This window comes from Heteronotia binoei, chromosome 2, assembly GCF_032191835.1.
Source record: "Heteronotia binoei isolate CCM8104 ecotype False Entrance Well chromosome 2, APGP_CSIRO_Hbin_v1, whole genome shotgun sequence".
Taxonomy (NCBI): Eukaryota; Metazoa; Chordata; class Lepidosauria; order Squamata; family Gekkonidae; genus Heteronotia; species Heteronotia binoei.
Genome location: NC_083224.1, coordinates 145,184,442 through 145,197,679, shown reverse-complemented (window position 1 = coordinate 145,197,679; position 13,238 = coordinate 145,184,442). Strand labels below are relative to the sequence as shown.

The 13,238-nt window shown below is 42.2% G+C and overlaps 1 protein-coding gene across 4 annotated transcripts in view; it reads right to left on the bottom strand.

The window, feature by feature from the left end:
* Positions 1 to 4,662: 4,662 nt before the first annotated feature.
* Positions 4,663 to 13,238, bottom strand: part of LRRC8D (leucine rich repeat containing 8 VRAC subunit D) — a 98,006-nt gene continuing 89,430 nt past the window's right edge. For all 4 annotated transcript variants that reach the window (XM_060232161.1, XM_060232164.1, XM_060232165.1 and 1 more), the window contains one exon: positions 4,663 to 7,572. In XM_060232161.1, the coding sequence (XP_060088144.1) occupies positions 4,985 to 7,570 (2,586 nt within the window). In that variant the 5' untranslated portion in view covers positions 7,571 to 7,572 and the 3' untranslated portion in view covers positions 4,663 to 4,984. The remainder of the gene's footprint in view (positions 7,573 to 13,238) is intronic.

The window sequence follows — 13,238 nt, the reverse complement described above, 5'->3', positions numbered from 1 at the left end:
AGCGGAAGCTGGTTTCAGGTAGCTGGCTCAGATTGACTCAGCCTTCCATCCTTCCGAGGTTGGTAAAATGAGTACCCAGCTTGCTGGGGGCAAAGTGTAGATGACTGGGGAAGGCAATGGCAAACCACCTTGTAAAAAGTCTGCCATGAAAACATTGTGAAAGTAACGTCACCCCAGAGTCGGAAACGACTGGTGCTTGCACAGGGGACTTCCTTTACGTTTATAGGAGGAGGAGGCTTGGACCAAGTTTTAAAAATTCGTTTTTCTGCTGGTAAAGAGCACTTCTCTCAGTGGAAATGGGTGACTTTTGTCATTACCTCTCCTGGTAAAGCAGAAAAGTTAAAGTTCAGCTCATGCTGCTTTGCTTGCTTCTGACAAAATTCAAGCCTGGGAGTCTAAGCCTTTCGCCCAAGAACCTCAAGGTAGAATCATAGCGTTGGAAGGGACCTCCAGGGTCACATAGTCCAACCCCCTGCACAATGCAGGAAACTCATAAATACCTCCCCCTAAATTCACAGGATCTTCATTGCTGTCAGATGTCCGTCTAGCTTCTGTTTAAAAACCTCCAAGGAAGGTAGTATCAATGGTCTCTGTACATTTTACCTTCACAGCAAGAGGTAGGTTAGGCAGACAGTGGTTCACATTACACTAAATAATGCATTTTACAACTGGATTTCTGCTATTTGTACACAGTAAAAATCCAGTTGCAAAACACAGTATTTAGTGTAGTGTGAATGCACCCAGTGACTGTTTCACCCAGTGAGCTTCATGGCCAGTTTGGTGTAGTGGCTAAGTGTGTGGATTCTTATCTGGGAGAATCGAGTTTGATTCCCCATTCCTCCACTTGCAGCTGCTGGAATGGCCTTGGGTTAGCCACAGCTGTTGCAGGAGTCGTCTTTGAAAGGCAGCTGTGATAGCCCTCTCAGGTCCACCCACCTCACAGGGTGTCTTGTTGTGGGGGGAGAAGATATAGATTGTAAGCCGCTCTGAGTTTCTGATTCAGAGAGAAGGGCGGGGTATAAATCTGCAGTTGTTGTCATTGTGTAAATTCTTATCTGCTGTCTGACAAGATGCAACCCAGAGACAGGCTTAAGAGCCTCAAACAAAACCTTGGTAGTTTGGTCAGAGATGGGCGACCGATTCAGTACTGAATGAATATCAGAGTTGCATGGTAACTCGGGATGCATGAAGCACATGAAAAAAGGGTCTCACAAATGAATCATGAGCCCAGCTGTGATTTTGTAAGCTGCTGCTGTGTATCACATGGCTTGAACAAATGACCCTTATTTCTAGTGTATCATTTTGAAGACTGTAAGCTTCTTTATAGTGGGAACTCCATACTGATACTTTGAATAGTTACTAGCAGTGGTTGATTTCTAGCTATTTTATTTCACAACTACAGCACTTATTTGTTCTGCCCTTTTTTGGAAACAGTTATTTAGTGCAACATTTGAAGCACATTGGCTTAGATCCTGCCTAAAACTTTAGGTGATGGATGGAACTTCTGCCCATGCAAGTCCAACTTCTCCACCTTTCCTGTCCCAATATAGCCCCATGGGACCCCTCAGATGCTGCTCCTGGAGTATGAGAGCCAGGAATCTACCACAGCAAAGGGAAATCAGCAAAAAATCCATATGGAAATTTTAGGCAGGATTCAAGTAAATTTGTTTTGTTTCCTTTCTCATCAACAAGCTCTGCTCACGACCTGAGTTCGATCCCCGGCAGTAGCCGGGTTTTCAGGTAGCTGGCTCGAGGTTGACTCATGCTTCCATCCTTCCGAGGTCGGTAAAATGAGTACCCAGCTTGCTGGGGGAAACGTGTAGATGACTGGGTAAGGCAATGGCAAACCACCCCTTAAAAAGTCTGCCGTGAAAACGTTGTGAAAGCAACGTCACCCCAGAGTCAGAAACGACTGGTGCTTGCACAGGGGACCTTTCCTTTTGTTTCCCATCTGGAATGATGGATAGTGTCTGGTTTTGTAAAGAGGTAGCACCAGTGATGTAACTATAAAGAAGCTGACACTAATCCTGGATTCCACTCGGCAAACTAAATACAAACTTGATTTACACTTACATGCATATTGCATGAAATATGCAGGATGGGCCCTTGTTGAACACATTAATAGGGAAGTAGTAGGCTGAGCATAGCTAATTTATCTTCTGTCCAAAAAATATGCTGAGTCACTTAATAGATGAGCTGAAATGGAAGAAAAATAAGCTATGGGGATTCAGAAAAGGACAGTATTCAGACTGTAGTCAGATTTTGGAGTCGTCCATTTTATAGTTTGTTTTTTTTGCTTAGCTCCTTTCATGCACCATAAAGAATAGTCTCATGAATAAGGTATGAACCTGGAGGACAGACTGCATCCATACTAGTTTCTGCGCAGCCTTCAAAATGTGAAGTTTGATGTTCTAATCACGCTCACCTTTGATTAACACAGGCTGCCTTTGGTAAATGTCTCAATATTTTAACTGGTTCTGAATAGGATGGTCATGCTATCATAAGGGACTCTTTGTCCAGGCTTTCAATTCAAGTCTTAGCCAATTATTTTGAGCTGGTTGTTTGATAGTCTTTGTACTACTGTATGGTTAACTATTGCTGTTTTATGACTACTGTTTGACTTCTACAGCAACATGTTGCTGTTTTTATGCTCCTTCACCGAGGTTTTATCAACAATTTTATAGCAGTTTTTATAGTTTTATTGGGTTTTCTTTACTTTATTAGCTGCCTCAAGTAGGGCTCTGGAGAAGTTGCCTATAAATCTCCTAAATAAATCAGCAGAGTAAATCAAACCCCCAAGGAGTACTTTAAATTTTGCTGATGCTTACAAAAAACCCTTGAGTTTCACTACAACTGTATGTACTACCTGTGAGCCTCCAGACATGATTCAAGAAGGTGGTTACATCCAATGAATCCATAAAGCACCTAGGCATAGCATTACACCAGCAGTACTTCTTCCTTACATGAACCCTCCTGCCATCTCCGTAGAAACTGTTCCATATACCACCTACATGTTTGTTTAGCGAAGAGAGCTGGGGCGTGATGCCACTGGGCCGTGATAACTTTGCTATATAAATTCTCCCCATGAAGGCCAATCAAAGCCCATCTCCCACACAGGCCCCACCCCTGACCATGATCCAAACCAAATATCATAACAAAAAAAAATTTCTTGCCATTACCATGAATCTATAGTAAGAACATAATTGGCTTGTCTGTACATCTGTGGCAAACATAACTCATCAGAGAATAAAGCTAGGAGACTCAAAATTGGTCACCAGCCTCAGGATGATTGGGGAGTTCCAGGGCCAAAACTGAAAGGCATGGGAATATCCTGACCGAGGTGAGACACCCTCAGGCCATTAAGAATAGAAGCTAAGAGTCTCTGTTGTGGCAGGCAGAGCTCATCGAATAATTATGGTATATATTTGAATATTGGTCACCAACTCCAGAATGATTTTGGGAGTTGCAGTGTCAAAAATTAAGGAATTAGAAGACCCTCAATCAGGTTATCTTAACAATAGGCAATATATAATAAGAGAGCATTTAAGCAACTGGTCTCTAATACTCAGATTCCCAATCTGCCATAAAAGGTTGCTGGGTGATGCATTCTCAGCCAGACCTACTTCACAGGGTCATTGTGAGAATAATGGACAGGAGAAAAATGCAGCTTTGGGTCCCCAGTGGGAAGAAAGACTGGGTATGACATTTGTTATAAATCTAATTTTTAATTACATTAAAAAGAGTATGTCATTTGTCATATAGCAAAGTAGCCTTTCCAAATGGCTATTACATCTTCCACCCTGGCCATTTCAGATAGCTGAAACTGAGCCCCATTTGGCTTAAAAAATTGACCCCTGTTTGGCTATTAAAATACCCAGAAAATGCCAGTAAGGTATTTTTGGGTTGTGTTTTTTTACTCAGTTTATTTCAAATGCACACTGCTACTGGAAAAGCATTCAGCTGGATGCAGCATGAGGCTGACTTCAGGGGCCCTCCAGCTGACTTGGGGCTCCCCAGTTTTGTTCCTCCAGTCCAATTTTGTTCCTCTCATCCTGTTGGCAGCCCTGCTCTTCGGACTTTTAAGAAAGGAATATAAGTCTCTTGCTGTATTACACTAAATTGTATAATGGTGTTTTTAAAAGCCCAATTTCCATTTATTGCATTTAAAAATTATTTTTAGAAGCTAATTTTTAACAATTTTTACATTAAAAAAAAAACCTCCTAGTACAGCATGGCATAACATGAGGCCCAATAGTAGCAGGAATTAAGTATTTAAGGTGGGTTGAGTAGTAAGTGGCTTGCAAAAGACAGGACTCTTCCAATTATTTGAAAGTGGAGACTATCATAAATAACAGTACCAAGAGAACCAGCCAAATATCCTTCTGCTGCACACCTAAGTCAAGCCATTGGCCATGATCCAGAAGACAACACTGCATGCACTATGTAGTTGACTAGAGGTCTAGAACCACTAAACAGAGATTGCTCTAACCTGCATGGCAACACCTATATCTCTATTCATGCAACAGTGCAGATGTGGTTCATAAAAGATAATTAAGTACTGGATGTGTCCACAACTCCCCCTTGCTGATGCCAATTAACATCTCACTTTGAGAAACTGAATGAAACGTTACTTCAAATAGGAAATGAACTGAGGCCCTGAAGTTATTTATAGTAAGAAAAGGTCACCAGTTTAATAATATACATTAAGCAGGCGAGCAAATTTGTAAACATTCAAAAGCGGCAGCATCCAAGTTACAAACAACTTAAAATAGAAAGAATCAAAATCGTTTCAGGTCCCCCCCCCAACCCTCTTTCCCTTCCAAAAATGTTGGAAATGATGTTTTAAAATACTACGGACACCAAACTTCTTCTACCTTCTAACAATTCTTCTTTACAAAAGAGTTCCAGATTTCTTAACGCAGGGATTTGTTAACTTATACTTCAGCACTGTCTATGGTATTCTTTTAAAGAGTTCTATCACTGTTTAAATCCCATTAGCAAAGGGAATGTTTGTGTCTTGGTTCAATGCTTCTTTGACTTCTGAAGGCAACGTGTCAAAGAGGTGATCTTCCACAATGAGTCCACCTTTCCTGAGAAGGCGACACTGCCCCAGTGTGGCCGGGAGCCGATCTAAACAGTTCCCTTTCAGCTCCAGGTGAGTAAGCTGCAGCAATTGACCAATTTTTTCTGGGATTGAGGTGATGCAGTTCTGCCCCAAACTCAAAGTCCTCAACTTTGAGCATTTAAACAACTGTTTTGGCAAAATATCAACTTTGTTTCCTGTGATATGCAAATGCTGTAGGTTCTGAAGCAAACCGATTTCCACAGGAATCACTGCAATGGAATTGTAGCTTACATCCAAGCATCTGAGTTTCTGTAAACTGAACACTGCAGCTGGTAAAGACTCGAGTTTATTATTGGAGAGATAAAGGGACTCCAAGTTTTTTACATGAGTAATGGAAGAAGGAATGTTGACTATTTTATTGTGCCACAACTTCAGACAAGTCAGTCTTTTTAAATGTTGGAAGCTGATGACTTCTTCAATTGTGCGTATGCTATTTGACTTTAAATCTAGTTCCTGTAAATTAGTGAGACTGAAAATGGCATGTGGAATTCTCTCCAGCTCACAGTTCTGCAGTTCTAGCTCAGCTACATTCATCATTTTTTTAAGGCTGTTCAGTACAAAGAGCTTGGTGCCATCGTTATGAATTACGAGCTTGGTTAGATGTGGTGCTACATCAGTGATGTTAGAGGGAATTTTGGTCAAATTGCTTTTCACATAGAGAATTTTAAGATGCCTTAGTTCTCTGAGAGACTCAAGTCCTATCATTTTATTATTTTCAGAGTTCAAGTTGCCTATCAGGTATAACTCCCGAAGATTTTTAAGCAAGTATACCCAAGCTGGGATTTCTGCCACATCTGTGAACTTCACATGCAGGCACCTCAGGTGGTCACGAAGAAAACTGAAGGCTGTTTGTTCCACCTTTGCGGGGCAGTGATAAAGATGCAGTTCTTGAAGGTTAGTCATCTGGGAAATTTTAGCTGGGATTTTTGCTTCAGGAATCAGTTCAAGCTTCAACACATCCAGATCTGTCAGATCAAACACTGCATCTGGGACCCCTGACAACATGAAGAGATGCAATTCTTGCTTATCCTGGGCATTACGGGAAACATGCTGCCGCAGCTTTTCAAAAGTCCACTCATGGTTCAAACTTATTTCCCTCAGTTTGTTTTCACTCACCTCTGACAAGAAGACACCAAACCGCTTGGAGTACAGTTGATCGTACTGGTCAACCATGTGCAAGAGAAATGCAAAATCATTCTTAACATCTGGAATATCACTGAAGCTACTCTCTTCCCTAACTTTCTCAAAAGAATATTCCTTCAGGGGTAACCGGAACAACCAAAAAAGAGTGTACAGACACACAAAACCATAGACACAAATGAGAGAAATGTAACTAATGAGTAACTTCTTCAGCATATAAGCCATATTGTGTGTGCATTCAAACTCCTGATAGCCTGTTAGATGCTCCACTTTGGGCCTACAGCTATGCTCAAAACTGATTTCATTGACAAAGTTTGCTGTGTAGCAGAGAATAAATATGAACTTCACAGTTTTTATGACAGTCTGTACAACGTAGAGTTTATAAATCAAATCACTGTCTTCTACATGGGCGCGAAATTTACGTACTTTCTCAAAAAGGGCTTTGGCTTGTTCGCCATCTTTTTTATCCAAAATGGTCATGCTGGGGACCTCAACAACTGGCTTTTCTGCTGAGAATTTGAACCCAGATTTGCTTATCATGGGGGTACTGGCACTTGGGCTGCCTTCATCACTACTGGTTGAGACATGCTTTGGTAGAGACTGGGCCCCAGTGAGCCTCTGTTTATTCTCCTCAGAATCCTCACATGCTGTTTCAGATAATGCTTTTGTAGTCCAAGGCGACTCAAAGCATTTCCCTAAAATAGAAACAAAGTGTTCAATCTTGGAGCAAGTTTTTGGATATTTGAACCAAAAATTGCTGCTGACCATTAAAATAATAGTATGTATAAGAGCTAAGTAGGGAAAATACTTTGAATACCAAGGAAGAGCCAAGTGATAACACATCTGATTAATGAAAACATATTGTTGATAATCCAAATTTGTTTTTCGGCCCAGAGAGTCTTTTTGCTCCTTTTTTGCTTCCTGGTTTGCGACAGTGGAGTGCAATGGTGAATAGGTAGTTCTGCTCAGAGGTATGTCATGTGTAACAACAGATGCCCCTTCAAGGGAAACTGTCCCTGCTGACCATGTTTTTTTCTCTTCAACAGCAGTTGCTTCAGATTCTGGTATAACATCAGCTGTTTTGGCGCTTCCTGGGGAGCTGGGCTGCACTTTTGCATTTACAGCAGACTGCAACACGGGCAAACAGACCACCTGGTCTTTGGTCAGCTGCATAGTTCCAGCAAAGATGGCGACCATTAGCATAACAACTGCTAGATAATCCATAAATACATCCCACCATGGTTTCAGGATACGGTATGTTGGCTGAATGTCATTAAGAGATGCAACTTCTGCAAGGGTAAACATTCCTGTAACAGAACAAAGAAACAAGCATTTATTGCTGGCCATCACAACTATAACAAGTTCAATTAAAAAACCATAAACCTGATAAAACTACAGAATGCCAGAACTTTTCACCTAGGTTCTTAAAATACTTCTTGATATACATGTAGAGCACTGGACTATATTTTAAATAGGGTTTTTTTTTTGCCATTAACAGTCAAAGTGGAGCTGGAAGTAATGAAAGTTGTACGTTCAAAATTATACATTACATTTTAATCATCATGTATTATGTAGTTTAGTATAAATTATGTCAGTACCAAGATACAGATTTTCATGGCAGTGTTTTCAATAGACTGGTATAGTCAATGGCAAAGAGGCATTGGGGAGACAGAGATTAAATAGACAAGAAACATTCAGCTAAGGAATATGGTTACCAAATAAATGGAAAACTATTGCCCTGACTAGTTGGGGGAATCCATTTATCTATTTCCTGAAAAGAAGGCTTGCCCTTTGTACAGATTGTGCCCATTTTTAAAAAATGACATGTGCCTGGGATGTTCCTAGAAGCCCTAAGATACATAGCGGTAGCCCTCAGATACAAAATTTAATCAAGTAATCATGGATTTTCTCCCTACCACTGAACAGGCTACTAGTGACAGCAAACAGAATGCTGGAAGGCTGCCTTTCTGATCCACTTAGAGTGGACCCAAACATTTTCATTATTTCTGAAAAGTCCCAGATCTGAATACCATACCAGTATTTGGATCCAAGACTTTTTAGGAATTTCAATGTTTTTTCAATAGACTTGAACAAAAAAAAAATGCTGGTTAAAAAAAAATACACCCCTAGTCTTACAACCTACACACTGTCACCATGCAAGTACAGCACAGTTCTGCCCAAGGCAAGTCAGCCAGACAGTGGCCCATCTGCTTGTGGTGGAACCAGTTCATTTCAGGATTAGCTTAAATATCAGCTGCAGTGAGTGGATCAAGTAATGCAGAAGGCAGCTGAGAACACAGAAGATCTGAGCAGCAGCCGCAGCCAGAAGGGGGGAAGGAAGGCTTGTTTACTACATGCTTATTTTTGACTGTCATTCCAAGTGCTCTGCCTGGGTTGAGATCTTTACCACAGAATCAATGATTGTCCTTGCAACTTGGCACTCAGCTTTGGCACTTCCAGTCTGCAAACTGGCTAGTGGTTTCCTACACTGCCTTCTAAATGCAAGCAATATGTTGCATGAGTGTGTGTTATACACATGGCAATGGATCCTCTTTGGCTGGGATGTCTTACTTGAATTATCTTTCCTGCATGCATGCCTAGTCTTTACACTTGTTATACAACTAAACTTATGATGATCTTGGTAGACTCTGTAGACTAACTGACATCATTTACATGCACATGGCATAGTGATGGGGCACTTTTAAGTAGGGTGGGCACAAACTGGAAAAATGCAGTTCTTTGCCAAATCATGAACTGAGTCAAACCAGGAGGTTTGTTAGCAAACTTAATTTGTCTGAGGCCTTGCAAACCCCATTAAAAGGGACCACAGCCTCTTTCACGGGTGTTTGCAGAAAGCCCCCAAATAGCTGAACCACTCAGCTGTTTCAGGCAGTCTTGTTTTAAAGGGATCGCACAAGACAGCCCAAAATTGCTGAGCAGCAGAGAGCAACCTAAAAACAAGGAAGTTCTCCTCTGCTCAGCTGCTTTTGTGGATTTCACAGGGAACAGAAAGCAGGGGTTTAAAGGCCCTGATCTGGATAAGTCCAGGCAAGCCCAGTCTCATCAGATCTCAGAAGCTAAGCAGGGTCAACTCTGGCAAGTACTTGGATAGGAGATCTCCTTGGAATACCGGAGCCAGAGGCGGGAGCAGGATTTATTTAGCTACTTCTCTGAATATCCTCCATGCCCCCAATAGGGGTCAATCACCATGACTTTCAGGTATGTGTGTGCACATACAGACATGCACATAAAAATGTAAAAAAACAAAACCCCCAACTCCATGGGTTTGAAGAGACTCAGAGTCCCTTTAGACCCCTGCTTTCTGCTCTATCCACAACAGCCACAAACTGATTTAAAAATTCATGGAAGTTTGCGATGGTAGACTCATCACAAACTTCAGTTCACGAATCAAGAACAGCGCAAAATTTGTGATGAATGTTGCTTTGTGGTTTGGTTCATGCCCATCCCTACTTGTAGGCAACAACTCTACATTTTCGATGGACATTTTTTTTTCATGCTGGTGTTGCCTCTTTATTTTTGGGCTCTGCCATCCATAGATTTTACTCAGATACCACTTTTTATCTGTTGAGAGCTGGTAATCTCAGCAAGGCACAGTAGTGATTAGAGAAGGACAGTGTAAAATACTAAAATCTCAACTGCTTAGTCACTGCAAGTCCTATTCAGATTATCTCCATCACTTGAACCTTTAGCACTGTCCACATGTCCAGCTTTGCCTCTGTAATTAAGACCATTTGATTTAATTTAAAACCAAGATTCTCGGGGTGCCCATTTCATATATCAAACCTATAGATTCTTGGCATAAACAAGGCCTTAGCTCTGTGACAGTGATGGAGGCATAAACAAGACCTTAGCCCTGTGACAATCTGAAAGCTTGCCTTGCTACTTAACTATTCATATAAATCACTGAAATATAAAATAAACAGGTTTTCACAATTGCCAATTTCAAGCATAGCTGGCTGGTCACTTGTCCTTGCAAACAGATTCCTATGCACAGGCCCGGCACATGGGATTCTGCCACTCCAGGCAGCCCCCTGTGCTGCGCCTCCCTCCCCAGCTCTTGTCAATTTTGCATGCGCACAAAGTGCGCACACGGCACTTTGTGACATCATTGTGCAGGACCACCTGGCTCTTGAGAGGCTTCGTTGGAAGCCTCCGAAGGGCTCAGGATTTTAGCGGCGCCCAGCCACTTTTGGATTGAAAGGTGCTGCTCAGCCACTTTCAACCCAAAAGCAGCCGGGCACTGCTAAAACACAGCACTCTTTGGAGAGCACAGTGTTTTAGTGGCACTCTGCCACTTTCTAGTTGAAAGCGGCCAGACACAGCTAAAATGTCGCACTTTAGTGTAGGGCAGTAAGGGGGTGGTGCCCTAGGCAGCTGCTTACCCCACCTACTCCCATGCGCTGGCCCTGCCTATGCAACTAAGAGGCATCAGCAACATGAAACAATACAATTCTGGAGTCGGGGGATCCATCATAAAGTGCTTTGTCCTGTGTTCAAAATGGTTTCCAACAGCTAAGAACACTTAACAAGGGAGGGACGGTGGCTCAGTGATAGAGCATCTGCTTGGGAAGCAGAAGGTCCCAGGTTCAATCCCCAGCATCTCCAACTAAAAGGGTCCAGGCAAATAGGTGTGAAAAACCTTTATCTTGAGACCCTGGAGAGCCGCTGCCAGTCTGAGTAGGCAATACTGACTTTGATGGACCCAGGGTCTGATTCAGTAGAAGGCAGCTTCATATGTTCAACAGCTCTCTGTAATCCTTTTACCTATTATTCAACCAATGGGGCTAAGAGTTTTAGACACAAATTGCAAGGTGTTTTATTAAAATGTTGATGTTCACAGAAAAATTAACATCCCAAGAACTGCCTTGCTGGATCAGAGTGAGCATCCATACAGTCCACCAGTGGGCCTCCAGATATTCAGAAAAAGCTGACCAACAGGGTATGACAGAGACAGATTATCTTGGTACTGTAACCAATGCCTGATAATCAAACGTATGATGCAGAGATTCCCTTTATAGTAATTATCACTAGAGACAACTGATAGGCCTGTCCTCCATGAGTGTGACCAATCTCTTAGAAAGTCATCTAAGCTGTTGGAATGACTTATATGAACAGAGCACTGCACTGTTTTTCTAATGTCCAGGCTCTGTGCATGATAGAGATAGTGCCATTCTTTCAGTTCACATAGGGCCAAACTACATGTGACACCCAATGACTGGCACTCCAGAACCGTAATTTGAGATGTGGCATTGGGGAAGGGCCTTTCTTCACTCCTTTCCCATGCAATTTCTTTAGGAACCAGCAGAAAAAAAATATACAAGTGGTTGCATTATGTCTGTCTTCTCCCATACTGGGGGATGTGTATGTGTGTGTGTGTGTATATATATATATACACACATACACACACCATGGATTGCTTTTAGTCTAGTATGGAAGAAGACAGACATAATGCAGCCACTTGTATATTTTTTCCTATAATTAAACACATACCCCTTCCTTGACACCGCACTCTTGACCTATATCAGGCCTCTCACACACCTGAAACTGTGTTTTAGGCCTAATATAATTTGACCTGGATAGCCCAGGCTAGTTCAATCCCATCACATCTTGCAAGCTAAGCAAGGTCAGCCCTAGTTAGTATTTGGATGGGAGGTCACCAAGTAATACAATTGTTGTGACACAGAGATGGGCAATAGCAAACTACCTCTGAACATCTCTTGTCTTGAAAACCCCACAGAGCTGCCATATGTTGGCTGTCACATGACAGCAAAAAAATAATAATAATAATTAGCTGTGTCCTGCCACAGCTCCTGCAAGCTGGAATGCACACACCTTTCTGCAACAGTCCAAAATTTAATTTCCAGGGCAGGTACAGGCTATTCAGATCCATCCAATATGAGTTTAATGAGAAAGAGTTGTTGTCAAGTGCACCACTTTAGAGCAGGGCCAATGCGTGGGAGTAGGCCAAGTAGGTGGCCACCTAGGGGCACCCCCTCTCCTCACCTGCTGCACCTGTTAACTTCCTGACCTTGCCAAGGCTTGGAAAACCTTGGCGAAGTTGGGGGGCGTGGCAGCAAGTATGCTCAGAGCTCAGCTCTGAGTGCGCCCGCTATCTTCCCAACCTGCCCCGTGCCCAGCCCTCTCCCACTTCAGAGGGAGCTGGAAAGAGGTCTTTTCAGCTCCCTTTGAAGAGGGAGAGGGCCAAGCACAGGGGTAGGCCGAGCTCTCGTGCTTCGCACCCCCGATGGGCCAATAAACACGGGGGGGGGGCAGAAGTTCAGGTTTCGGCCTGGGGCGCTAGAACCCCTAGCACTGGGCCTGCTTCAGAGTTACTCATACAAAACATTGTCTGCCATTCTACTGCCTAGTCACCTAGTCTGGAGTCTTTTCTAGTATACTTCATGGCTTTACTAGTCTATTCATGGCTAAATTGGCATCACTTGCTACCAAACATTTCCCCACCCACCCCACCCTACAGTCCATTTATTGTTAAAGACCAGTACTAGATTCAGGTGAGTAGCTGTGTTGGTTTGAAGCAGCCAAAGTTTGAGTCCAGTGGCATCTTTAAGACCAACAAAGTTTTATTCAAGGTGTAACCTTTCATGTGGATGCACATTTATTCAGATAAACATAAATGCAAAAGATTAACAAAATCTTCTAGTTATTTTTTTTAAGTGCTTACCAAGCCAGTTTACATCAATATATTAATTCTGTAGATTCTCTTACTACCCAGTGGAGGGAGGAATGCATTTTTAAAAAATTCATAACTGCTTCTCTGGTTCTTGGCAGGGGTCCTGCATTAAGCTATAACTCTCAAAGCAGAACAGAATTCTATGAATGAGCCAAAATTATATTAAACCTCGGATATGTGTCCTACTGTTTTTAAAGTTAGGCTTCTTTGACAGAACACTCTGCTTAAAGATAATCTCTTAATTAAAAAAGCCAGGGGAGA